The sequence below is a fragment of the Globicephala melas genome, chromosome 6 (assembly GCF_963455315.2).
Source record: "Globicephala melas chromosome 6, mGloMel1.2, whole genome shotgun sequence".
NCBI classification, from domain to species: Eukaryota; Metazoa; Chordata; class Mammalia; order Artiodactyla; family Delphinidae; genus Globicephala; species Globicephala melas.
The window spans coordinates 50,021,285-50,047,573 of record NC_083319.1 but is presented as its reverse complement, the minus strand read 5'-3'; the positions used below and the strand labels follow the sequence as shown (position 1 = coordinate 50,047,573).

Sequence of the window (26,289 nt, the reverse complement as noted above, 5' to 3'; positions counted from 1 at the left end):
TTGTTCTCGCACTCTGCACAGGGGACGCAGCACGTCACTGGATTTCGCGGCACAGTGAATTCTGAGTGCTTTTCATCCCAGCTCGGTCTTGGTAAAAAAAAGCTGTTTGGGCCTGTCACAGAGCTGCCAATGTTTTCAAACTGTCAGCCTGTGTAACACAGTTTAGTATTATCTGGGACTCAAACCCTGAACTGTGTAATGCTAGCAGCCCACTTTTTAGGGTCACAGTTACCTGAGTTAAAATGGGGCTAGAACCTGCTAGAATCCCACTTCGTGTTCCAAAGTGTGGCCAGCTAGAAGGCAGAAGCTCCCTTTGGCTGTCCCAACTTAGTGGTTCTTGTTCAAACTCCCTCTGGCAGAAATGATAACATGGCTGGTTTTCGTCTCAGTGCAGCCAGGCACTGCGGTGGGCAGAGGCTGCAGGCTGGGGGAGGGCTCTGGGCTCAGTGCTGCAGGCTATAGCCACCCCTACCTCACACACAAAGCAATCGGAATTTCCCAAAAGAACATGGTTTGAATTTACAGAGCTGACTTTTTCACTCCTGACTGTACCTTTCTTTAAAAGCCTATGCAGGGGGACTACCCTGGCGGGGCAGTGGTTAAGAATCCGCCTGCCAATGCAGGGGACACAGGTTCGATCCCTGGTCGGGGAAGATCCCACATGCCGCAGAGCAACTAAGCCCGTGCGCCACAACTGCTGAGCCTGCGCTCTAGAGCCCGCGAGCCACAACTACTGAAGGCCGCACGCCTGGAACCCGTGCTCCGCAACGAGAAGCCACCGCATTGAGAAGCCCACGCACCGCAGCGAAGAGTAGCCCCCGCTCGCCGCAGCTAGAGAAAGCCCGTGCGTGGCAACGAAGACCCAACGCAGCCAAAAATAAATAAATAAAATAAATTTATAAAAAAAAAAATTAAGGGAGGAAAAAGAATAGGGCTTTTCTATCTGCAAAGATGAATGCAGAGAGAAGGAGGGCACATCCAAAATCTATAATATCAAGAAGGTTACAGATTTGTCACCAAAGCCCAGAACTACTATGAGTCCAGAACAAGGCAAACCAGGACAAAAAGGGAGTAGTCTTGACTATGGAGTTTGTTTGGGATGAAGAAAAAGTTCTGGAAATAGCACTGATGGACACAACCACTTTTGGAATGTACTTAAAGGCACTGAACTGTATGCTTAAAAATGGTTTAAATGGCAAACTTAATGTTGTGTATGTTTTATCACAATAAAGGGGAAAAAAAAGGAAGTATTTGAAGGCAGACATCCAGGTGATGAAAATACTCTTTATCTCCCAAGTGCCAAATTCAGGTTAAAAAGGCAAGGCAGAGATCATTCAGGCATAACCCACAGGGCTGTGTTCTCAGCCTGGGCTGCACTGGTATCACCAAGGGTTTGGAAGCCCAGCCCCCAGGGTTCTTCGCCCACCGCCCTGGGAAGCTGCTGGCTGGGGGCGGTTGGGAAGGTGCGTACCTCAAACTATCTCAAGCTGGCAGCTGGGAGGGTCACCCTGCGCATCACAGAGTCGCTGGGCTCTGGGGCACATGGATCTGGGAGGGTCCCTCTCTTCCCCCACAGAAGGCACAGAATTCTCTGCCCATGGAGGAAGTGAGTCTGCCTTCAACCATTCGTCCCTTCCTTGCTGGATTCTTTCTGGAAAATGACCAGCTTTCAAGAACAGCCCCAAAACCCAAACCCTGGGCCGTGGTTATGTGTGTCAGACGTTTGGAAAAGGTGTGGGGTTGCACTTACGATTCCGTTCTGGACACTGAACCCCAGCTGGTAGCGAAGGTCTGGTCTCCTGATCAACACGGTGGTCACTGGGGGACACCTCACGATATTCAGCTTGACCCGGGCCTGATTCTTCAAGCCCTGAAATGTGAATAAAGCACAGGGGATTCGATGACCATTGATGCCAACGAGAGAGAAATGCAGACGGCACCAAAGGCAAAAGATGCTGCACGGAGCCTCGGTTTCTTCGTTGACTCCACAGTGCCCCGCGTCCAGCCTGATAGCGCCTGCGTCGGAGAGTCCAAGCTAGATTCTGTCAACCTAGGGGAGAAAACCATTAGGTTTACGTGGAGCCCTTTTAGCCCACGCAGAGACCAGTTTCTGTGGGCAATGTCTTCATTTGGGGAAACGGGCTGCATTCAAGGCATCTGAAAAAGGCGATCGTCTGTGCAGCTAAGAGGAAAACTGCCACATGTGCATTTTGGCTTGAAAGATGAAGGAGGCACAGTCTCTCTCCTGGTCAGGTGGGAGACAAGCACGAAAGGAACTTTTTCTCTGAAACGCATACTCGTAGCAATTCCTCCTTTTCTAACAAAGGACAACTAATTCACACAACAGCCCAGTTCATCAGGGCTTGCTGTCTCTCGCCCCTGGTGGTCCTGCTTCCCCATTCTCTCTGCCTGTTAGGGATTCTACAGTTTATCGACATTCCCACGAGCATCTGGGGGGAAGCAGGGCACAGAGGCAGGACTGCAGTCAGTGAAGGCCTCCTTGGGAGAATGAATAGGGTGGTAGGACCAGCGCTGGTGGAGAGGGAAGTAGGAGGAAATAGGGCTTAATGGTCATCTCCGATTTCATGCTCCCTGGTAACTCGTCCCTCCCTCTAACTTGGAATGGAGTACAGAGGCAAAATTGGTTTTTAAAGATAAAGAGGGACTCCATCTGGTTTCTGAGTCTATTTAGAGAGCTTCCTTCACCCCACTCTGATCTAAGCGGAGCTCAGGCCTGTCTTCCTGCCCCTTGAACACATGCTCAGCAGGGACCAGAGCCCGGGTCTGCACAGGAGAACCCCTAGAAAATCATCACAAAGCTACGCTTTCCCTCATTCAGGCGGTGGGAAGCTGCTTCTCCTGCTGGTCCCGCCACCGACTTGTGAGCCTCACCCAAGAGGAAAGTGCCAGACAAAGGTAATTCAGTCCCGAAATGAACTCTCCCCGCCCCCCGACATCTCCCCAGCCTGCGTGCTCTGCCTCAGGCAACTCCCACTTGCCAGATGGTCCAGACCAAATGGCCAACAGCAGGTGCTTTCCAGCCCGCTTCCATCATGGCACACAGGGAAAGGGCCAGCGTAGAGAGACCACACCGCTTGTGGCTGGAGGCCCTGCTTTGAGAGCTGAGGCGGGGAGAACTCAGCACTCCCGTCTGATGCCTGTCCCACTGCACTCCCAGCTCGCGAGGCCAGCTGATTGGGAAACAGCGCCAGGCCTGCCAAGGTCCACTCCTCCAAAGGGCCAGAGCTGAGGCGAGAAGCTCTTTCTAAAAGACGGTACTGTGGGGTGAGTGGACAGCCTCTCCACCAGCAGAGGAGGGACAGGCAAAGGTAGGCTCTATTCCACCAAGTCCGTCATATCCCCTGGAGATGCCCCCCTCACCCCCCTGCCCCATCAATTCACAGACCGGTCCAGTGTGTGCCCTCTATCGGCGAAGTGGAAAGAGAGGCCCGGGAGGACAATGACAAATCCATTTCAGCCCGAAGGGTGATCGCCTCTTAGTCTATAAATAGAAATCTGTAAATTCCACAACCACTGTGGCCAACTGTCACCCTCCGACCAGTCTGCAAACACTCTCTCTGCGGGAGGTCAGGACTTCTGCTTCACATTTTACGGATGAGGACGCAGACGTGGACATTAAACCTGCCTCGTCTGAGGCTCAGTGGGGTCCGGACGGGGATAAGGGAGCCTCTGCCTTCCTCACAAGCACCTTGGCAAGCAGAGAGGTGAAAGTGGTGTTAGATGACTTTGGTGCCCACAGAATTTGTGGCAAGAGTGTAACTTGCCCCTCTGAGTGGCAGGAGGGACCCACACACCTTTCGCTTCTAAGTAATGAGGATACACTCTAGACTGAGGGATGGCTAGGGGCTTTTTTGGCCCCTATGCTCGGCCAACAGGTCCTCAAAGTGGGGACACCCCACACCAGCAGCACCAGGACACTTTTGTTAGAAATGCAGGGTGGGGGCAGGGGGTAAATTAGGAGGCTGGGATTAACATATACGCACTACTATATACATAACATAGATAACCAACAAGGACCTACTGTATAGCACAGGGTACTATACCCAATATTTTGTAATAGCCTATAAGGGAAAAGAATCCGAAAACGAATGTATACACACACACACACACACACATATGGATAAATGAATCACTGTGCTGTACACCTAAAACTAACACAACATTGCAAATCAACTATACTTCAATTAAAAAAAAAGCAAGAGTCTGGGGTCCACCCAGACCTACAGAATCAGAAACTCCAGGGGTAGGACTCAACAATCTGTGTGTTAATGAGTCTTCCCGATGACTTGATACACACTTCCTGGCGATACACTCCATTTTTGAGAACTGGTACAGACCACTGCCGCAGAACAATGAACTCACATGCACTCAGGGATGATCAGAGTCAAAGATGTCAGTTTACTACTCATACCTGTGGCCAGTGTGCTCCATGAGAGCATGGGCTAGCCATGCCAGGGGGAGGGTGACAGAGAGCCAGTTGGCCTGGTGCTCAGTCAGCCACCCCCATGTGTGTGAGCACCCCTAAGGTCACTGTCCATTAAAACCCATCCTGATGACGAAACTAGCCAAACCACCTGTCACTGCACGCTGACTCTTGCCGGGCACCGACCTGGAGTCACAGGAGCTGTCTCCTTTAATCTCCTTGACAAACTGGCAGCTCTAATTATGCCCATTTTATAGAGCAGGAAACTGCGGCTTCACCACTCACCCAAGTTCACCCGCAGCAAGATTCTGTCCCAGGTCTATTTGTATTCAAACCCAGAGCATTTTCGCCTACACCATGATTCCCCATATAGATAATGGGAGGGTGTGTGTTATTCATGAGTAAAGCCTACTGGACAGAGAAGCCAGGGAGAGTGACAGAAGGATGAAGCTGTGCCCCCAGCCTTTTCGCCCAGCCTTGCATGGGGCCGTGTTTTTAGTTTACTCGCCTACCTGGCGAGACTTCAGGGCTCTGGCTCCCTGGCTGCCCCACTTCCTTTGGGTGATTCCAGCTTGTGCTCTCAACGTGTGAGTTTTGAGGAGGTCAGTTTAATTCCCCACCCCCAGCTGTTTCCTCAGTCTCCTGAGTTGCTGTTTTCTGCAGGACTGGAGCCTCCCAGCGGCTGTGATTTGGCTTGTGGTGACGTGTGTGCACTCGCAGGCAGCTGTTACCAGCATCCCTCCGTGGTTTCTGAAACAGCTCTAGGAAACTTCTCCGGTTCAAGACATGTTTTCAAATGAGAGCGACAGAATGTGCCGAGGGCGATTCTCCTGGGGGGAAGGAAGTCTGCGGAGGTCCGGGCCTCCCGCACAGTAGCAGGTCCCGTCACCCATGCCCACGGGAATGTGCTGGAATTCTTCCCCTAACAGTGGGACCAGCGGGGCTGGGTGAAGAGGCCTCTGCTTGGTCAGGAGACCTGGGCTGCAGCTGTGTTTCCTCCACCACAGCCCGGAGGGCCTTAGACCCTCTATTCCACCTTCTACCTCAGTCTCCACATCTTCAAAACAAATGCTGAAACCTACTAAGAGCTCTTCCACTTCTAATTGCTACGATCTCAGCCCTTGTTATGCATTTTTATTTTCCTAAGCATGTCTGCTGACAACACCACATCTCAACCATCATGCTCAGAAACAGCTATTTCTAACATTACAAATCGGCTTCTCTTTTGGGGGTGTTGCTCAGATACCATTCGTGCATATATTTCTTTTTCCCTTGAGAGCCCCCTCTTTATCACTCAATCAGTAGCTATGTATGGATCACCTGCAATGTGCCAACACATGTGTTAGACGCTGGGAGTTGGTGGAGCCAGGCCTCCGGGAGCTCAGGGGAGGGCTGCGGGCACAGGCAGGGCAGCCAGAGTCCATTCCCCTTTCTCTCCCCACATCGCAAACTACAAGACCAGGAGTGTGTGGGAAACGAGCAAAGGATGATGAAAATAAGGAGCATGTTGTCAGAAACACAACCCTCCAGATAGAGCTACCCGCTTTAAATGTTTGCACCTATGAAACACTGGGGTTGTTCAGCTATGTCTGTGAGATACAGGAAGACCTTGGAGAGCTCCTGAAAAGCAAGAGAATGACTCTATTTTCTCTGTTACCTAAAAAGTCCACATCGCTCCGGTGGGTTCTTTTGTGTACATTGATTTAAGATGCTGATTTGTCCCTCAGTGAAAGAATTTCTAGACTGGGGATATCTGCTGCAAGACGAAGCCCAGAGAGATGGCAAATCTGAAACAACCAGACCACGCACTTGCTCTGCTGTTCCCCATCAATGCTTCAAGTTGGGTCCCATTAACTCGGATTTCTCAGCTGCCACTTTATTGGAGGTGCCAATTAAATAAATGGTCATTTCGTCCCCATGACAACAGTGGAATGGTGTAGCAAATTAAGAAATATGGTGGGAGGAAAGAGTAGGGAAGAGGGAATGGGAGAGGAGAGAAGCCAGAATGGTCTCTACAGCAACGGGAAAGCAGACCCGTGATGATCCTGTGGAAGGTAAGGAAGCGGTGCTCTAGTTTCAAAAAGAAAACAAATCTGGAGGGCAGGACCGTAGAGGCGATGGCACGAACAGGCGGTCTGCTAACATGCTTTGCCTACCAGTAATTATGCTTTAGGAACTATGACAGGAAATATAAGAGCTAGGGAAGAAAGAAAATAATTCAATACCTGTAATCTATTCTAGAAACATACTCTATTCCCTATAACCAGGGGAGAGAAAAGGTCAACATGCATTAAAGTGGCAAGATGCAGAACACTCGAAGCCCATTATTGGCGATGTCATCACCGGGGAGTTTGTTGAAAATGCAGAAGCCCACCCCAGACCTGCCGAATCAGAACCTGCAGTTTACTAAGATCCCTGGGTGATTCAATCAAAGTCTGCTAAGCACTGATTTTCCAGGATGAGAGCTGCTCGCTAAATTCATCGCAAGGAGCACTGACATAACACTGAAACAAGCGATACTGATGGGAAGCCTTGAAGAAGCCCAGAATGCCCCCCTGCGGGGGCCTAGGGGTAAGGGTAGGGCAGTGTGAGTACCTGCTCAGGGGCAGGCAAAAAAGATGTTTTTACAGAACTTAAAAACAAGGAGACAACCCATTAAACGTCTTCTTCGGTACTGGCAATTCTAGCTGGAATCAGTAGGAAGATTCTCGGGGTGAGGGGAGAAGGGGACAAGGCCAATCACCCTTTTCTATTCGACAAGGCAGCGCATCCTGCAGTGCTGAGAAAGGGCAGCTGTGTCCCGCCTGCTAAGTACTTCTCTGCCGAGGGTGGCCACAGAGGTGCTGGCTTTCTTCCTCTCCATCTTCATCAGTTACATCTCTTTCATCACCACATGGCCTTTTAATTTTCCGATTCCAGAGAGACTCCATTTATAGACATCAAAGGTCAGCTACTCGTGCAAACAAACCTTTTCCCCTTAGGAAACTGCTCAGACAGTGCGCCAATTGCGCCCTGTGCTAGTCTGTTTCCACCTTGATGTGTGATGCACTGGGCAGAAGACCAGTCCCCGTGTGGTACCAGGGGAAGGCAGGCCATGGGTCTCACAGCCTCCCTCACCTCGTCTGCCTTCTTTGTGCAGAGGCAGGGAGGGGTGGACGGGGATCTGGACTCCGTCAGCTGGGGTGTCCTGGGCATGCTGTCTGCACCTTCTGAGTAGCTGATGACTCATCTGTGAACCAGGCATTTGCCATCACCCTCCCTCACAGGCTGTTTTTTATGAAGAGGAAGGGAGGTGACCAGTGCCAAGGGCTGGGCACTGCCGGGCAGGTGTGTAAATGGGCTCAGGCATGCAGCCTTGCCAGTCCTCAGGAAGGTCTGCTTATTCCCACCCAGGCCCCAGCCCCACCTGCGCTCAAGTTATCCTCTCTTCTGGCTCCTCCTCCCCAAGCCTTTCCAGATGTAGATCAACTCCCCCCCCCACCCTCCCTCCCTCACCGACCTCCCTTTCTCCAGATTTCTCTCCCACACCTGAACTATCTCCCGCAGGCAGGCTTTCTCAATCTATTGACATTTGGGCTGGATAATCCTTAGTTGTGGGGACTGTCCTGTGCATTGTAGGGTATCTGGCAGCATCCCTGACCTCCACCCACTGGATGCCAGTAGCATCTCCTTCTCCCTAGTCGTGACAACCCAAACTGTCTTCAGACATTGCCAAATGACGCCCGGGGGGTCAAGGGGTCAAGATCCCCCAGGTTGAGAACCACTGCCCCAGGGTCTGATCACAGACACCGCTGGAACGATATCAGGGTGGCCGAGTGACCTGGCTGCACTACTGACACACTGTGTGACCTCGAATGATTATATCATCTTTCTGTGCCTGTTTCCTAACTTGCACAATAGTACCTACCCTACAGAAGGCTGCTGTAGGGTTCTGCGAGTGAACACACACATTCTCAGAATGGTCCAGGCGCACAGCACTCAGTCACTGTTATTATCAGTCCTTTCATTCCCTTCTCCCCATCGAGGCCAAGCTCCTTAGGGTGCGGATTGTGTCTGAGGCATCTCTGGCTCCCATGGCCCCTCGACAGTTCTCACACATGCATCGGTGTTTAATAAGTAACTTGCTCCCTGGTGTGAGAGGGCATCTGTGAACCTTGGCATGTGTGAGTGAGAAGCCAAACGTGGGTGGGTCCTTTCTCCCTACTCCTGGCCCTCCCTGGCTTCTGCACATTATCACACCATCAGATCAGCCTTCTCAGGCTGGCTCAGACCTGCCTCTCCCAACACAAAGCCAGTCCACCATCCATCAATTCCAGAAGAAACTCCCAAAGGCCACTTTCCTTTCTGCTATCCACCTGAGTCTAACTCCTCCTTCAAGGCCCACCTTAAAAATCAGGTAGGGCTTCCCTGGTGGCACAGTGGTTGAGAGTCCGCCTGCCGATGCAGGGGACACGGGTTCGTGCCCCGGTCTGGGAAGATCCCACATGCCGCGGAGCGGCTGGGCCCGTGAGCCATGGCCGCTGAGCCTGCGCGTCCGGAGACTGTGCTCCGCAACGGGAGAGGCCACAACAGTGAGAGGCCCGCGTACCTCAAAAAAAAAAAAAAAAATCAGGTAAGATTTTCCGCTCCCCCACTCCAAATGCTCTTAGCATTTCACCTCTATGTTGCCATTAGGGCCCACTGAACCCTTTCAATTATAAATTATCCTCCATGTGCATACTGTCATTCTGGCTTTTTAAATTTTTATTTATTTTTTTCATTCTGGCTTCTTCACAGTTCAGCTCAGGCTAACAGAAGCCCAATTAAACATGTTTGAATGAATATACATGTTCAAACTAGGACCTTTAATCTTATCTTTAATGTATGTTAAGCAAGAGGTAGAATTTATTTATAACAAAAAGAAATGAGCCCAAAAAGGACTATTTCTTTCTGGGTGTGATTATCTTATGAGGATTTAGATTTGTTTCATTAAAAATAAACAGGCAGGGCTTCCCTGGTGGCGCAGTGGTTGGGAGTCCGCCTGCCAATGCGGGGGACAGGGGTTCGAGCCCTGGTCTGGGAGGATCCCACATGCCACGGAGCAACTCGGTCCGAGCGCCACAGCTACTGAGCCTGAACTCTAGAGCCCACAAGCCACAACTATTGAAGCCCGTGCACCTGGAGCCCGTGCTCTGCAGCGACAGAGGCCACTGCAATGAGAGGCCCTCATACCTCAACAAGGAGTGGCCCCCGCTCGCCGCAACTAGACAAAGCCCCCACGCAGCAGCGAAGACCCAACCCAGCCAAAAATATATAAATAAACTTAAAAAAAATAAACATGCAAAACAAAATGAAAAGACAACCTACAGAATGGGAGAAAATATTTGCAAACAATATGACTGACAAGGGCTTAATTTCCAAAATATACAAATAGCTCACACAGCTCAAAAACAAAAAAACCCAATCGAAAAATAGGCAGAAGACCTAAACAGACATTTCTCTAAAGAAGAAATACAGATGGCTAATAGGCACATGAAGAGATATTCAACATCACTAATTATTAGAGAAATGCAATCAAAACTACAATGAGGTACCACCTCATACCAGTCAGGTTGGCCATCATTAAAAATTCTACAAACAACAAATGCTGGAGAGGGTGTGGAGAAAAGGGAACACTCCTACACTGTTGGTCAGATAGCCACTGTGGAAGACAGTATGGAGGTTCCTCAGAAAACTAAAAATATATAGAATTACCGTATGATCCAGCAATCCTACGCCTGGGCATATATCCCAACAAAACTATAATTCAAAAAGATACACGCACCCCTATGTTCATAGAAGCACTATTCACTATAGCCAAGACATAGCAACAACCTAAGTGTCCATTGACAGATGAATGGATAAAGAAGATGTGGTACATATACACAATGGAATACTACTCAGCCATAAAAAAGAACAAAGTAATGCCATCTGCAGCAACACGGATGCAACTAGAGATTATCGTACTAAGTGAAGTAAGTCAGAAAGAGAAAGACAAATACAAAGGATATCACTTATATGTGGAATCTAAAATGTGACACAAATGAACCTATCTATGAAACATTAACAGAATCACAGACATAGAGAACAGACTGGTGGTTGCCAAGAGGGAGGGGGTTGGGGGAGGGATGGAGTGGGAGGTTGGGGTTAGCAGAGGTAAGCTTTTATATATGGGATGAATGAACAACAAGATTCTACTGTATAGTACAGAGAACTATATTCAATATCCTATGATAAACTATAATGGAAAAGGACATATTAAAAAAAGAATGTATATATATGTATAACTGAATCACTTTGCTGTATAGCAGAAATTAACACAACATTATAAATCAACCATACTTCAATAAAAAACACTGATAAAAAAAACAGGAAAAAGAAAGAAAAAAAGATGAATTCCTATATAACATAAAAAACAAACAAAAAACGCAACGAGGTAGACCTGTCTGACCTATACACTCACCTTGACCTCCCCTCCATCCCAGGGCCCTTGGCCAAGGATGTTCTTTTGTGATTTTCTTCTGCTTAGAATAACTATTCTATAAATTCACATTTATTCTCTCTCTCTCTTTCTCACACACACACACATACAGAGCTATATTCTAGTTAACAGTCTTTCAGGAAACCCCAAGGAACCAAAGAAAGTCATAGGATCCTAGTCTGCCTGTACCACACTGCTTGGTACAGAGCTGGCAGGGTCTACAGATACTGTAGTGAAGGAAAAATATACTTGTTCCTACTTCCCATGCAATCAGTGAGTTCCAATGCACTAAAGAGACTACACATGGATACTTCATTTCTAAGAAAATCTAATTTCTTGCCCTCAAATACTCATATTCAATTTTCCTTTAAGTAGCTCTTCTCAGCCTCACACAACAGTATCAATTCAGGCTGAACAAGAAGTAATTATGTTCAGGTTTTAGAAGGCATATACAGACTGTACCAGTTTCCTTCCTTCTACGTGGCATGTGTGGATCATGTTACGCAGGCTCTGGGGAGGATACACTCACCTGGATCACAGTAAAGGAAAGTGCCCTGGGATCTGAAGCATTTCCATGATTTGTAACAGGGATGGCAAGTCATCTCAAGAACACCCAGCTGACTATAAGTGATTGTCTTGATTACTGAGCTGAGGAAAATTCTGTTGAGGCTGAATGGGGACTTAATGGGACAGAATGCTGTGATTGATTAGTGATGTCTGCGAGGGCATGGTGTTAGGGAGTGATGCTATGTGAGCCAGATATACCATCCCTGAAAAAGCAATTTCAGGGAGGAATTGGTGAATAGCAACTTGATGGTAAACAACCCAAGTGCAAGTCCATGCCTTTTGTATTTGTGTCCTCAGTGCCTGACACTTAGAATACGCTCAAATGTTGATGACTTCATATCACTTCAGGTCTACAAGAGAGGTTGATTTTTCCCATCTCCAGTTACCTTAATAATGCTCTGGCAGGTCGACAGAGGCAGGCCCACCAGGCTGGTGCCATTTATGGACATGATCTGGTCCCCAATATTCAGCTTCCCCGATTTCTCTGCTGGGCCTCCGTGCATCATGTTGGCTATGATCACGGTTGGCAAGATGGATCCCCAGCCAGACTCCACAATCACCACACCTAGGATTTCCCCTTTCTGCTTCTCTATGAAGACCTGAAAGGAGGAAAACATGTAGAAAGCCTGAATCAGCAACCATCCAGGGTAGCAACAGAAATCAAAGCATTTTCCCTATTCCTGTCTTGACTAAACATGACAGACATTTCCCTGATGACTCCAACCCAAATGCGTCCTGTCCTCTCTATATTCCATGGCATATATTACCTTGTTTGGAGATAAGATCTTTTCACAGGCAGTCAAGCTAAAATAAAATAATTAGGGTGGGTCCTAGTTCAATATGATTGGTATCTTTACAAAAGGGGGAAATTTGGACACAGAGACATGCACAGAGTGAAGACACAGGGAGAAGATGACCATCTACAAGCAAATGAGCGGCCTGGAATGGATCTTCCCCCTCAGAAGGAACCAACCCTGCGGACACCTTGATCCCGGGCTTCCAGCCTCTAGAACTGTGACACAATACATTTCTGTTGTTGAAGCGCCCCCGTCTGGGGAACTTTGTTACGGCAGCCCAAGCACACTAACACACCTCCGTCTGACCTTGGTGTCAATAATTGATTAGTACAGCCTACAAAGGCCTGCCAGCTCTTTTGGCTCTAGGTGAGACAAGGTCCGTCCTGCGATGTGTGAGCTGGAGCTTCCCTTTGGATCAGGATGATGCTCGTCTCCAGCAAGGCCACATTCCTCCCTGGCATCCCCAACACCCTGCTGCCCACACTCACTTTTTCCTGGGTGCACCCTTCCCCCAAATCCCATGTACAAGAATTCCCATCTCAGGCTCTGCTTCCAGGGAGCCTAGGACACTTAACATTCATTAGTGGATAGAAGGATCACTTTCTCACACCTAGTGGATAAAGTCCAGGCCCCCCACCACAGCTGGACTCTCAAGCCCTCCAGTTCTGACCCAAAGCCTGTACTGGCCTCTTCACATCCTCTCCTATGCACAACCCCTGCTGCAGCCTGGCTGCCTCATTCGTGGCTCCCCAGACAATTCCTGAGCTTTCGGACCCTCATGCTTCTGTTACTTCGGCTCAGCCCTCTGCACTCCTCTACACTTTCCAAAGAATACTCAGACCTCAGACCAGATCAGATGGCCCCGTTTTCCTCCAGACACTCCTGCAGAGCTCGGTCCCTGGGGGAGCATGGCACTTATCATCTGAGACCTGAGAGCCGAGATCGGCTCCAATCCGCCAAGTACAGCTGTCTCTGACGAGTGCCTGTACCAGCACCATCATCTAAAATCTTCTGTGCCCTTTCCTAGACTGTGGGCTTGGTAAAGGGCAGGGTCCAGGTCCCATCTGCCTCTGGAACCCACCCCAAAGTCAGCTCTGGATTGCAGGAAGCAGACGACGCCCTGTCTCACTGGCCACGGCCCTCGGCTGCAGTCTTTATCGGGCCTCATGTGAGGTGAGACAGAGATGGGCCTGAGCTCACTCTTCAGCCCAGCCACTCTGCCTTCACTTCTATCGCGGGTGGGCCCGGCTGGCCCAGCTCAGAGAACAGCTTCTGGAAAGTACCTACATCTTTGCAGTTTTCCGACTTGGAGAAGTGGATCAGGTCATCGTTGTACATGTCCTGGGTGTTGAGCAGGTCACTGTATTCCTTCTGGCTGAGATCTTCGGGGTTAATCCCGTTGGCCCTGAGGAACTCCTGGTATGCCACGCTGAATGCCTGCCCGATGGACTGTGCAATCAGCTGAGCCTGGAGAGGAGCCGGAAAGGGGAGACGGGGTCAACAGGGCAGCACTGCTGGTGGGCGACCTGGGTCCCTCAGGACTACAGAGCCCTAGGCAGCAGCTAGCCCAGTGGGTCGCCATGGGGCAGCAGTGCCTGCTAGAGGTCATTTTCAAAATTAGTGGGGACAATTTTGTCTATGACAATGGTCCTGATGGAGCTCCTGGCATTTGATGGACAGGAGTCAGAGATGCTGGACCTACTGCCGTGCAAAGGACAGTCCTACACGGGACGAGCTGTTTTACATCCTGCACAACTTTCAAATATCCCACTGGACCTTCATGTACATATAACAACTGTGTCTAAAGGCTGGGACTCAACTCTAATTTATATAAAAACACAGGATTTTAGTTGCACGCTCTAATACATACTGAACAGTCCCAGAATACAACTATTCCGTAAATTGAGAGAAGACGGTATTTTGTTTTGTCCAACACTTTACCACGAGTAAGCTTCATGACTTTGGAAAATCATCAGCATCAATGCTATTCGTGGGATGTGGGTTGCCAGTAAATCACATTCCCATCAGCCTGCACACTGGCCGTAGAGCATGGTGGTTCTGCATGTGTGTGTGAGTGTGTGTCTATCAACCTATTTTATTTTATTTAGCTTGCTTTCCTTTTATTTCTCCTTTGTGTTATATTTATGGCAATACTTTGGTTATTTTGTGAAAATTTTTTCAAAAAGGGAGGTTATATTATCTATGAATTTCATTTCATTCATATTATCTACGGATGGGACATCACAAATTATTATGCATTTTCCAGGTGAGGAGATTGCGGCCAGAGACATGAAGGAACCTGTTCAAGGAAGGTCACACCGCTCACAGGACAGGAACTCTGCTTCTGTTGTTCTTTCTCCTGCACTGGGCTTTGATAACCTTTCCCTGCATTAATTAACCAACATTACAACCTGGGAGAGACACCAGCAACTGAGCCTGTGCTGTGTTAAATGCTGCAGAAGCACCGTCACATAAATCCTCACAGCAAGTCTAAGATTAAGTATGACTGGTCCATAAGCCCTCATCCTAAGCTCTGAAGGCAGTGTCTCAGAATTCAGAAATGTTCACATTTTAGAAAGGTAACAGGGTGCATTTATCATACATTGTGTAAAAACCCCATTAGAGCCTGGAGAAGTGCCTAAACACAGTAACGTTCCTGCAACAAATGTGTAAGATTCATGGTAAGCTGGACAAATCCTATAAAGTGTCTCATGGCAGCTCAAAGCAGGTTTATCAACCAATTGAGTACAAAAATCCCTTGTTTCTCAGAGCTCTGAGACTTCGGATCTGTTTTCTTTGCTCCCATTGGGCAGATCAGGAAAACGAGGTTGAGAGCTTAAGCTGGGGTGGGGATGGGGGCTGAGAATCCTGGCAGCCTGATTCCGGAGCCCACCTCCTGCCCACCACTGGGACTGCTGCTCTAATAGTAGTGGGTAGAAAGCCCGCAAAACAACAAAAAGCTCTAGGGCAATGTTTCAAACACACACAACTCTAATCTGCACTCCTCCTTTCCCTACCTTTGATAATTTTTGCTGAAAGCAGCTAATTAACTGTGTTATCAGAAATTTCTGTGTGGCTGGCAGTGGGGAAAGAAATGCTCAACTTTTCTCACTCTGAGGATCTGGTGACGTCACATGCCACAAGTCACATCAAGGACCACCATGCTGCCTCCTGCCGAGGCCTCACCGAGGGCATCAGAGGCTCGTGTGAACAGACGAACTAAAAAAAGTGTGTCTGAGAACACGGCCAGCGGTCCTCCCGACCGTCACGTGTGGATGCACCGGGCAAACACACACAGGCTACTTATATCTCTGCCGTGTCCACCTGAGCCGCACGGCAGCCCATTCTACAGAAGCTCAGCAGCTGCACAGCCTGAGCTTCTGCAGAACGGGAGACGGGATCCACAAACAGTCCTCCCAGTTCTGCAGGCCATGCTCTCCCCCTTCTGTCCTGGGCTTTGGAAGCAAAGCAGTAAGATTCCCAGGTCCACTCTTGCTTCCTCATTCTTCCCCTTCATCATCTTCCCCTACAGACCCAAAGGAGCCCCAAGGGAAAGAAAGCCCTCCTTAGGAGCACCAAGCCAGAGGGAGGTGGCAGAGGGTCGTACCGGGACCCTCACGTCTGGTGAGCAGAGCTAACGCCACCTTTTCACGGGCCTGCAGAACACATGAAACTTAAGATTCTAAATGTAACTCCTTTGGAACTTTCCGAGAACCTTCTAAACTCATTTTCTCCCAGTTTGCAGGTTTGGCCTCAGTTTTAAAGGAAAAGCAGGGAGAATGGCCAGGACAGGTGCTTCAAGCTCTCTGCCTTCTCAGTGACCGTGTCCCTGGGACTGCTTTCTAGAGAACCAGACAAGTAAAAGATGGTACAAAAGTGTAAGCGTCTCCTCCTGTCTGTGGCTACAGCCATGTCAGCTCTGTTTCCCTGGAGAAAAGCAGCTCGCCTCAGACTCCTAACTTCTCAGAGGAAGGCCATTTAAAGCAGCTGCATGAACACTCTTCTGGAGAAAAATGGCCCCTTTTAAGGAGCCAAGGCTACTGTAGGCAATTTTCTTTAAGTATATAAGGGTTCCCTGCTCAATATGAGAAATACAGCTTATTCCACTGTGGCAGGAGGAAAAGTTAGACCAGTCAACGGCACCAACACGGCCCTCTCGGGGAGGCTCTGTAGTTCAAAACCATCGTGGGGGGAATTCCCTCGTGGTTCCGTGGTTAGGACTCTGTGCTTTCACTGCCGAGGGCCCAGGTTCAATCCCTGGTTGGGGAACTAAGATCCCGCAAACCTCATGGCTTGGCCAGAAAAAAAAAAAAAAAAAAAAAGCAAGGCCCAGAGCGAGTTTCCAAGGCCTGTTGAGCTTTGGGGGAAGCACGATGCTAACACAGCTTGAAGCCTGGTGTTCTCGACGGCAGTTCTAGGGACAACTGGGTGAGAAGGCTGAATGGAAGAATGGGCCCCACCTCTGTTGTACGCTGACTTCCTCTGCTGACCTTATCACCTGGAGAGATGGGCGTTAGGGATCACTAGCTTTGTGACTGGAGGAGCAGCTGGTTTTGCTAAGGAGTGGGTGGCTGGTGCTCTTGCCATTTGATGGGAAGGGTCAGGGATGCTAACTTTCCTGTTAGGAAAGGGCAGTCCTGCACATTCAAGAACTGTCCTCCCCAAATGCCCTAGTGGCCAGGTGAGACCTGTTCGGGCCCCTGTGGGTCTGGCTGAATTCTTCCCACCCTTCTGTCCTCTCTAGTGGCTTGTCTCCTTGCCTTTCCTCAACCTCTATCAGCAGGCCCCTGTCTCAGGGCCTTTGCACCTGCTCTTTCCTCACTCTCAACTCTACTCAGGTCTCTGCTCAAATGTCACCTCAGAAAGGACTTTGTTCATCACTCTACCTGAAATAGCCTCTGGCCCCTCTATCCCTTGACCTAGTTTTTCCTTATCAAACCTTCTACTACCTAACTTTGTATTAAGTATATTTATCTATCTATTTTCTGTCTCTCTACAAGCTTTACAATGAGTGTCTTGTCTATTTTACTCAGCCTTATATCCCTAGCACTAGAACAGTGCTTGACACATAGTAAGTGCTCAATAAGTATCTCTTACATATGATTAAGGTTCTGAGAACTAGAGGGAACCTGGCCACCCAAGGGCAGCCCAGATCACATGGAAGGGAGGCCGCCCTTACGTCCTCAGATTCAAAGACGTGGCAGATCATCTTGTACTGCCTTTTTCCATCCTGGGATGGGTGGGAGGCTTCCACGTTCTCCTGGGAGTTGGAGCGGGGCATCCGCCTGCGGGCCATCAGCACAACGATGTTCCCGATGTCTGCAATGTAGGAAATGGTCCTCAGAGGGTGGTCCATCATCGTCTCCTGGAAGGCAGCAGGGAGAGGATGGTATGTCCAGTGCGGCATCGAATGACCCATGAGACAGCCTGCCACCCCACAGCCCAGCCAAGTGCGGTCCACACGTGGGAGCTCGCTGCAAACACCCTGTTGGCAGACTTACACGCGCCCACCCAGGCCTGGGAGCAATTCCCTTGGCTTGTGATAACCCAGAGCAGGAAGTGGTCTGTAGTATGTGAAAAGGAATTTCAGTCATTTTACAACCAGTAGAATCTCTGGTGGGGAAGTTAAAAAATAAAAAATCTGCATGTGATGACTGGATGATTGTAGTGTGCGTGTGTGTGTGTGTGTGTGTGTGTGTGTGTGATTTTAAACAAAATTTCTTAAAAGGCTAGTTTGTTCATGAATCTTCTGATAAAAACTTATGAGAATTATTAGCCAACAATATCCAAGGCTTATTTTTTCCTTTGATCTTGAATAGCCCCAATCCTCCCTACCAAGTCCCCTCCCATCCCCCAGCCCGGCAGCAGGCACTGCATACACCACCTTCTAGCTTGTGTGGAAGCCAGCATCTGGGGACAGCTGCTCTACAGACAAGCGCACAGTCTCCTAGTTGTCATGCTAAGCTTCACCCCCGAGGAAGGTGGGAGCCAGCTAATACCTGCGTGTCAGCGTTCAATACTTTGATTCTCTGGGTAGAAATGAAGAGATCCACTTCGGTCATTGGCTGAGATTCACCTTCAGGGGCCTGAGAAGGAAAACGCACCGAGAGAAAACTCAATACGTTACTCTGACCCAGGTGCGTGCAAGCAAGGTTAGCTCATACACAGAGGCATTGAGACACAGTCACCAGAACAGCGATGCAGACTTCAGAACTAGACCGCCAAAGCTGAAGGGACCACACAGAGGATGACACGGGGACGGGAGTGAGCATCTCCAGGTTACAGGGGGAAATGCGGACCCTTCCTTGCTTCTTCCGCCATGGAAGCAGTAACTGTAGTAGATCTGACTCCATGAACAATGATCGTGAATGGCACTGTCTGCAAGGGTTTCAGAGCCCAACAGATTGAAGGAACAAAGGGCAACTGACTCATACCCCCAGGACCTTGGAGAAGTCAGAGTTTGCTCCTGGGGGACAATGCTTACAGCAGGTGCAAACAAGGCAGCTGTGGTAAGAGGGTCTTCATGTTCCCACACACCACACACCACAGAAGCAGTACCTACTCCTGAAGCTACCCCAGTAAGAGTGAGCCCCAATGCCTCAGTGTCCCATGGGTAGCTCATAAGCACCTAGAAGCTTCACAACCAAAAAAGCACATTAGTCTGATTCACTCAGGGCTTGACTCTGCACACGTGTGGTTATTAGCGAGTTTTCTTTTTTGCATCCAGCAATCTGACAGATCCACAAATCAAACATGACTAGAATTGAGCAGACCCAGGTCCCTGCCACGTGAATGCTCCTGAATGGTGGGCACTTGCACACTACTGCAGGATCCCTTCAGCATCCCCAATCTGCTCCCTGTCATTCCTCTGGAGTGAGATGACTAATGAGCAACAGAAAACAGCCACTTTGGGCAACTGAGTTTTGAGAAACGTTGGCTTATGGGGCGGTTCAAAAAGAAATCTGAACAAAAACTTGCTGGATGCAGAAAACAAAAACACGAAATAAGAAAAAAGGCAAAACGTAAGTAAATGGGAAAAAAAAAAAAAACAGGCATAACACCAAGCTGATGAAGTTGTTTGTACTGCACCTTCTTCCTGCTTTTGGCTAATTTCTGGGCCATCTGCTTAGCATGGAACAAACAGAGACAGGAGAACAGTTAGAAAAGAATTTGCAGAGACTCAGTTGAAAAGGGAATCAACAAACTAATACTGACAGTGGTATAAAGCATTTCTGTGGGAGGAGGACTGGCTTAAAAAAATCCCACTCTATAATCGATTTCCTAGATCAGAATTTAGTAGCTGCCAGGAGTAGTAGTAGGAAGGACACGTGTTGAGGTGCTTCTTACACTTCACTGCAATTGATGTTTTCAAAGAACCAACTTTTGATTCTGTTGATTTCCTTTACTGTATGCCTGTGTTCTATTTCGCTGATTTCAGCCTGTACCTTTATTCCTTCTTTTTTCTTTGGCTTCAGTTTGCCAATTTTTTTTCTAGCTTAAGATGAAAACTTAACGTATGGATTTTCAAACTTTTTTCTTTCCTGATTTTATATAAAACTATGAGCCTCCTCTAATTTCTGCTTTAGCAGTATCCCACAACTTTTGATGTTGCAATTTAATTATTTCATTCAAAACACTTTCTAATTTCCACTGTGATTTCTTCTTTGAACATTATTTAGAACTGTGTTCTTCTTAATTTTAATATACTTGAAGATTTCCTAGTTATCTTTTTGTTACTGATTTCTGAATTGTTCTCCCTCTTTCTCTCTAGTAATACTTCTTGCCTTAAATTTGTGTAACATTAATAGAGCCTATACCTAACTAGAAATGGATGTAATATTTATTCAAGAGAGAATAGTTGATAAAAATAGAAACTCTGAGGCCAGACTGCCTAAAACTGAATTCTGGCTCTGCTACCTACTAGTTGTGTGACTCGGAACAAGCCACTTCATGTCTCTGTGCTGCAGTTTCCTCAACTGTAAAATGAGGGTAAAAACAGTATCGACTTCATAGGGCTGTTTTGAGGATAAAATGAATACAGTTGACTCTTGAACAATGTGTGCGTTAGGGGTGCCAAAACCACCGCAGGGTCAAAAATCTGCATATAACTTACAGTCAGTTGGCCCTCTGTATATGCAGTTCGGTTCCTCTGTATCTACAGTTCCACATCCTCGGATTCAACCCATCACAGATTCAACCAGTCTTGGAACATACAGTACTGCAGTATTTACTACTGAAAAAAACCCACATGTAAGGGGACCTGTGCTGTTCAAGGGTCAACTGTATATACAATGCTCTCAGAACAGTTCCTGGTGCATTATAAGCACTCTATTTGTGTTTGCTCTTATATGATCATGACGTTAGATGATTATAATCTGCCTATGTCAGGGTGCAACCTCTTGGCTTTGGTAGGGCTTGGTACATATACACAGATCTTACTCAAATGATAGTGAGTCAATGGCCAAACCATGTAACTGCTGTGGGGATGGGGGTGGGGTACAGGGAGAGCTGCTCCCTCACATCCTTGGTACTCACCTGGTGGGAAAGCTCTTGCTCTCAGCAGCGTGTCACTATTTCATTAGTGACTACATGTGTTGTCTGTACTGCCTAAACTCGATGAGTCAGCTATCCAAACACCAAATGGCTAATCTTGGTGCACCAGGAAACTAGGGCAGCCCCACTCCCACAGAGCCCCCCCACAGCTTGTACTGCTGGTCATGAGTTCGAGGTGAACAGCCTACTCTGGAAAAGTCTGAAGGCAGCAACTGCAAGCATCATCCTAACCACTGTGCATGACGGTGGAAATACCCGCACATCTGAGGAGTGGCCCTGTGCTGATGTTGTGCCACAGAGATTACTGGGTGGAATCTCAGCGTTCTGCCAGGGATGCTCTGATCTGCACCAGTTATAATCCTCAAGATAAACAACTGCTGTGAGATCCTAACATCTGTTTGTCTTCTACTACCTCCCCTGAATGCTATGGCAGTAATATATAAATTTCCATGATTTTTGATACCAAAACTTAATAGCTATTGGTCAAAATTCTTCACTCTCAGGAAGAGTGATCTGAAAGGGCCCTTTTCAAAGGAAAGTAAGTCTGCCACCCATGGAATGCCCACATTCTGTTTTTTACTGGAATGGGTGATGAGGAAGAGAATCCAAAGGCAAACTGAGTTTCATGAAAGGCATTCTGAGACAATTTTTATGAAGCTAAAAATATTTTATGCACTTAGAGTGACACCACCTTTAAATCGCTTATGATATTCAAGTGCCCTGAAACAAAGTAAAAATTTAGACATAACATTGGAAATGATGATGGGGTTGGGGTCAGAATGAGAAGCTGGAACAGCAGAGAAAGGTCTAAGAGAGCCTTAAGGCCAGGATGCATCTTGAAGCAGGGAGTGACAACATCCATTTAAATCCTCGTGTTTCATGAGACTGATTATGGCTTACCACCAGCAGGCTGTGGTGCACAGGACATACTGCAGCACCGTCCATCCTATCACTCGATCTGCAATGTGTACTGGGTATCTGCTGTTCTTAAGACCCTTCAAGTTTAGTTATGCCGGGGATCCTCCTGGCTATTCTAGCTTTTCTTTCCCCAGCTGACATTTACTGAGCACTTGGTATATGCCAGTATCCTTCTAAGCATTTCATGTGTACCAATGTAAAAGCTTACAACAACCCTGTGAGGTAGGCGCTACATTATCCTCATCTTTCAGGAGAGGGAACTGAGGCACAGAGAGGCTAATTAACTTGCCCGAGGTCACACAGCTATTAAGTGGCAGAAGAGATATTCAAACCCTGGAAACCTCACTCTATATTCCAAATTGCTACTGTGCCATCTGGACAAGTTTCTCATCTATAAACTTCTAAGGCTGTCTGTAAAATGGGGGTAATGATACCTACCTCACAGGATTCCCCACCCCCTCCATTTGGAGGAGTAAATGAGATCGTGTACGTGAAGGGTCTGCTACCAGTGTCAATATCGTCTTTATCAACCACAGACTTCAAGTCAGATGGGAAATCAGATGGCTTAGACAATGCTACACTGATAGAAATTTTCATTCTACAATTAAATCATAATTTTTAACGCTTAAGGAAAATCTCTCTATAAAAGAATGGGAAAATCTGATCTTTTGGGGCAGGCTAGTAAAGACAGAATAATATTTGATAATGCATGCTTCTTACAAAAATGCATGGACCAAAAAATATCAAAACGCCATTTGTGAGCTTCACAAATGGAGAAAGAAAATGGAGACAAACACCACACTCTGCATGGACATGAAGCAGTTTCTACGGCTCAGGCAGAATTTAGCACATCACCCCGTCTTCCCGCTGAGGAGCAGAGAATGAAGTGGGAATGAGGGTGGAACAAAGCACGGAGATGTAGTGAGAGGAAGGGAGGTGAGTGAGCTAGCTGCACTGGCTTCCCGTTTGGTTCTCTAGGTAGGGTTAAGGCAGGATTCCCACCCTGGGCTGGGGTGGGGGGCTGTCTCTGCATAGTGCACTTTCTTTTTTTTTTTCCGGTATGCGGGCCTCTCACTGTTGTGGCCTCTCCCGTTGCGGAGCACAGGCTCCGGACGCGCAGGCTCAGCGGCCATGGCTCACGGGCGCAGCCGCTCCGCGGCGTGTGGGATCTTCCCAGACCCGGGCACGAACCCGTGTCCCCTGCGTCGGCAGGCGGACTCTCAACCACTGCGCCACCAGGGAAGCCCCATAGTGCACTTTTGATACTGATAGCATGTAGGGCAAAGCTCTCTCCAGAATATTTCCCTAAAACATGTTTAAAAGAATCCTCGCAACAAGACGTAACAGGTACCATCACAGCGATAATGTATTCTGCGTTCAAGTAATTGTGGAAGCTTCTGGTTAAACAAACTGAATTAAATTTCCTCAGTACAGGTCTTCTCAGAGCCTTTACTAGGAAAACACATGTGGCAAATACCCAAAAAGATCCGTTTGGCAGCGTTTCTTGCGCTTATTTGCCAATGGAACCCCATCAGCGAGAAGCACTCGGCTTGCCCGGAACGTGCAGAGCACAGCTGGAGAACAGAGGCTCCTTCAGGCTGGATGACCCACCCGTCTCTCAGGCAGTGACTCCCAAACTATAGCATACATCACAGTCTCCTGGAGGGCTTATGAAAACAGATTCCTGGTCTCTACCCCCATGAGTTTCTGACTGGGGGTGGGGCCTGAGAATCTGCATTTCTAACAAATTCCCAGGTCCCACTTTGAGGACCATTGCTCTAATGCATTTCTAAATCATATGGGAAGCTTCCTGGAAGGATATTACTACTTCTCAAAAATTAGGAACAAAGGCAGAAAGAATATATTAGGGAGGGTGCAAAGATGAAAAAAAAAACTTAAAAAAAATGGCAGATGTCCTGTAATTCCGCTATTGCATTCAGATGCACCTTATTTCTTACATTTTGGTGGATGGAAATGTCTTTTAATTTCAGATTCCTCAGCCTGCCTTGTATTACTGTTACTTAAACACTCTTCTTGGCTCCCTTATTAAAATGCATGTTTCTCAAGGTCAAGGAATTGGTTGATTTTTATCTCCTAAGATGCCTATCACAGGATCCTGCACAGGGACAGTTTGCTTTTTGAGCCAAATTCATATCTAGCCAAACCACAACTCCAAATTCGCCTCCCATTTTGGCAAATAAACCTATAAATTCTTCGTTAAATTAGGAAAATCATAATTCTTAAGACTCCAAGTGCAAATTCAGTATCATTATTCAATTCCAGTGCACGGTTGCTGCTATGTGAGTGACAGGCACCATGTAATTGATGGACAGACCAGAAATTAAAGCCTGCTTTGAAATGGAAACCCAAACGTCAGGTTCAGTGCTTGCTCAGAAAGAAAGCACCAAAAACACACAGCCACGACTGGACTCCTGGTGAGGTAGGTCTCACTGGCATCCACGTCAGGTCAAACAAACAATGCAGGCAGAGGAAAGAGAGGGGCAAGATGGGATCCCTGCGGGGAGGAAGGGAAGAAGGAATCGGAAAAAGATAGGAGGAAACTCCTCTGTCTCTGTGCAGGTGAGACCACCAAGCCAGGAATTACTCATCAGTTTGTGGTGAGGTTATTACTGAATGGACTTCCAAGTAAATTTTTCCCCCTTCCTTCCTGGATGGACGTGGCTATAAACCCTGCAGCCTCATTCTGTTCTGCGTGTCTCCAGAGGTGGCCCAGAGTAACTCACTCCTGAAAGGGCAGCCTCTCTTTAGGAAAAAGCGTGGTACCACCTCCCTCAGAGAAGGGAGCTTGTGTGGGCACCGCAGTGCACGCTCCCCTTGAGACCACCTGAGTGATCTGGAGAAATGCTCTCGGCCCCTCGGTTCCCTGTGCACGCAATGCAGTCTCTGTGCACGATTCTGACGGTAACTTTCTAGGGGGCGTGGAAATAAACCATGGGTTCTAGACGCAGCCTTCTCCACTTACAATTTGAAAAAGCGTCAGGCTGGGTGTAAAGGCAAACAATCTGACAGGCGTTTCAATGGTGTAAAAGGAACATGAGGCAGAAAATATTTAATGTTAGGCAACAGTTCCTTCAGATGCAAGAAGCACATTGTGAAACGATACTTATAAATGAAATGCAACCATTTAATCTTACTACTCTATAATGAATTCCTCACACTAGAGTAATTTGCTGTAAAAATAAATATACGTTTTCCAAATGCTTTCTCTGCTCTAGGCAGGTCTAAAATGGATTTATAATCAGAGAGCCTCTGTGTTGCCTGTTCTGATCGACAAAGCCATCTAATTTTTTGTTCAAATGACCTGTGGAACTTCTGGATACCAATCCTTTGAAGATTCAAAGTAAGCTTTCTGGTTTTTCACTAGGGAGCTGCACTTTAAAGAAGGGGAAAAAACACTGTCAGAAACCACTGTGGAAATCAGAAAATGCACAGAACACTTGGCACTGGGCAGGATCTGGTACTGGGACGCGGCGTCTTTCCTAAGCGCTGCTCTATGTTCAGGTGATGCGTCTGTGCCTGCTCTCCCCTCAAGGTCACTGAGTACACATACGTGTCACAGGGCAGGGGAAAGACAGAGAGACTCTAGCTGCAGGAGTCAAGGGCACCTGTCAGGAGGCCAGTAAACAGAACCTAGGAAAAACTCATCTAAAAGCAACGTGCAGTTTTTGGTCTCAGGGGTCTTCAGTACTATCTGGGGGTGGACTGTTGCTTTCTTCTGGAGGATTTATCTGAATGGGCCCTGGTAGTGTTCCTTGACAGGGAAGTACTCTGGCATTCTGGAGGAGATAAATCTTTGTCATGTGGCTCCGTTCCGGACATTACAGGGTATCAAGTATCTCTGGTTCTGGCCACTAATGCCAATATAAATGTCCCAGACACTGTGACAACCAAAAGCACCACCCCATTTCCAAACACATGGTTCTCTGACCGGGGTCCCTGTCTGTCAGAGAACCACGCCGGGTCCTTGCATGCCCACTGACCCTGGGGGAGCTAACAGTACCACTAACCTGGGAAACTAAGTGCTGGGTTAAGAGTTCAGCTAAGTTACTCCACGGTATTACTGCCTCCGCGTCCATTTGGTTTGGCCAAGCAGCTGGCGTGGGCCTTAAAATGACATTGGCTCCTTCACGCAAGCAAATGCTGTGGAGAGCAGCCCGCAGAGTCACGTGCAAATGTAAGCTCCTGAAAGGACCCCCTCGACGGCCCTTGTGAACAAGTCTCCCCCTGCCTCCCAGGGCCTTCCCCGTTGGCGCCCCTTAGGTAAGACCCCCATGGAGCTCACCAAAACCCCATTTTGGTTTGAAGTGAACAATCCGGCCTTAGTCTGGCAACCTCAAAGCATTCCACCCACAGACCCCAATAAAGAAAGGCTTATGCCCAGGTCCTGCCTTGACCTCCCCACGTGGCCCCTCCAGGTGTGCAGGTACTTCCTCCAGGACCTGTGAGTCATAAACTTCTCTATCTCAATTTCTCTTGTGGCGTTTTGCTCA

General features: G+C 48.0%; 1 protein-coding gene across 6 annotated transcripts in view; it reads right to left on the bottom strand.

Annotated features, from left to right (window-relative positions):
- The window catches only part of APBA1 (amyloid beta precursor protein binding family A member 1), a 240,876-nt gene that overhangs the window by 4,963 nt on the left and 209,624 nt on the right, over nucleotides 1-26,289 (bottom strand). For 5 of the 6 annotated variants that reach the window (XM_060300863.1, XM_060300861.1, XM_060300862.1 and 2 more), the window contains 6 exons: nucleotides 19,397-19,429; nucleotides 18,307-18,393; nucleotides 17,487-17,672; nucleotides 13,595-13,774; nucleotides 11,897-12,109; nucleotides 1,751-1,870 (listed from right to left, as the gene is read on the bottom strand). In XM_060300863.1, coding sequence (XP_060156846.1) covers nucleotides 1,751-1,870; nucleotides 11,897-12,109; nucleotides 13,595-13,774; nucleotides 17,487-17,672; nucleotides 18,307-18,393; nucleotides 19,397-19,429 — 819 coding nt within the window. The remainder of the gene's footprint in view (nucleotides 1-1,750; nucleotides 1,871-11,896; nucleotides 12,110-13,594; nucleotides 13,775-17,486; nucleotides 17,673-18,306; nucleotides 18,394-19,396; nucleotides 19,430-26,289) is intronic. The other variant, XM_060300864.1, reaches the window with a different exon arrangement.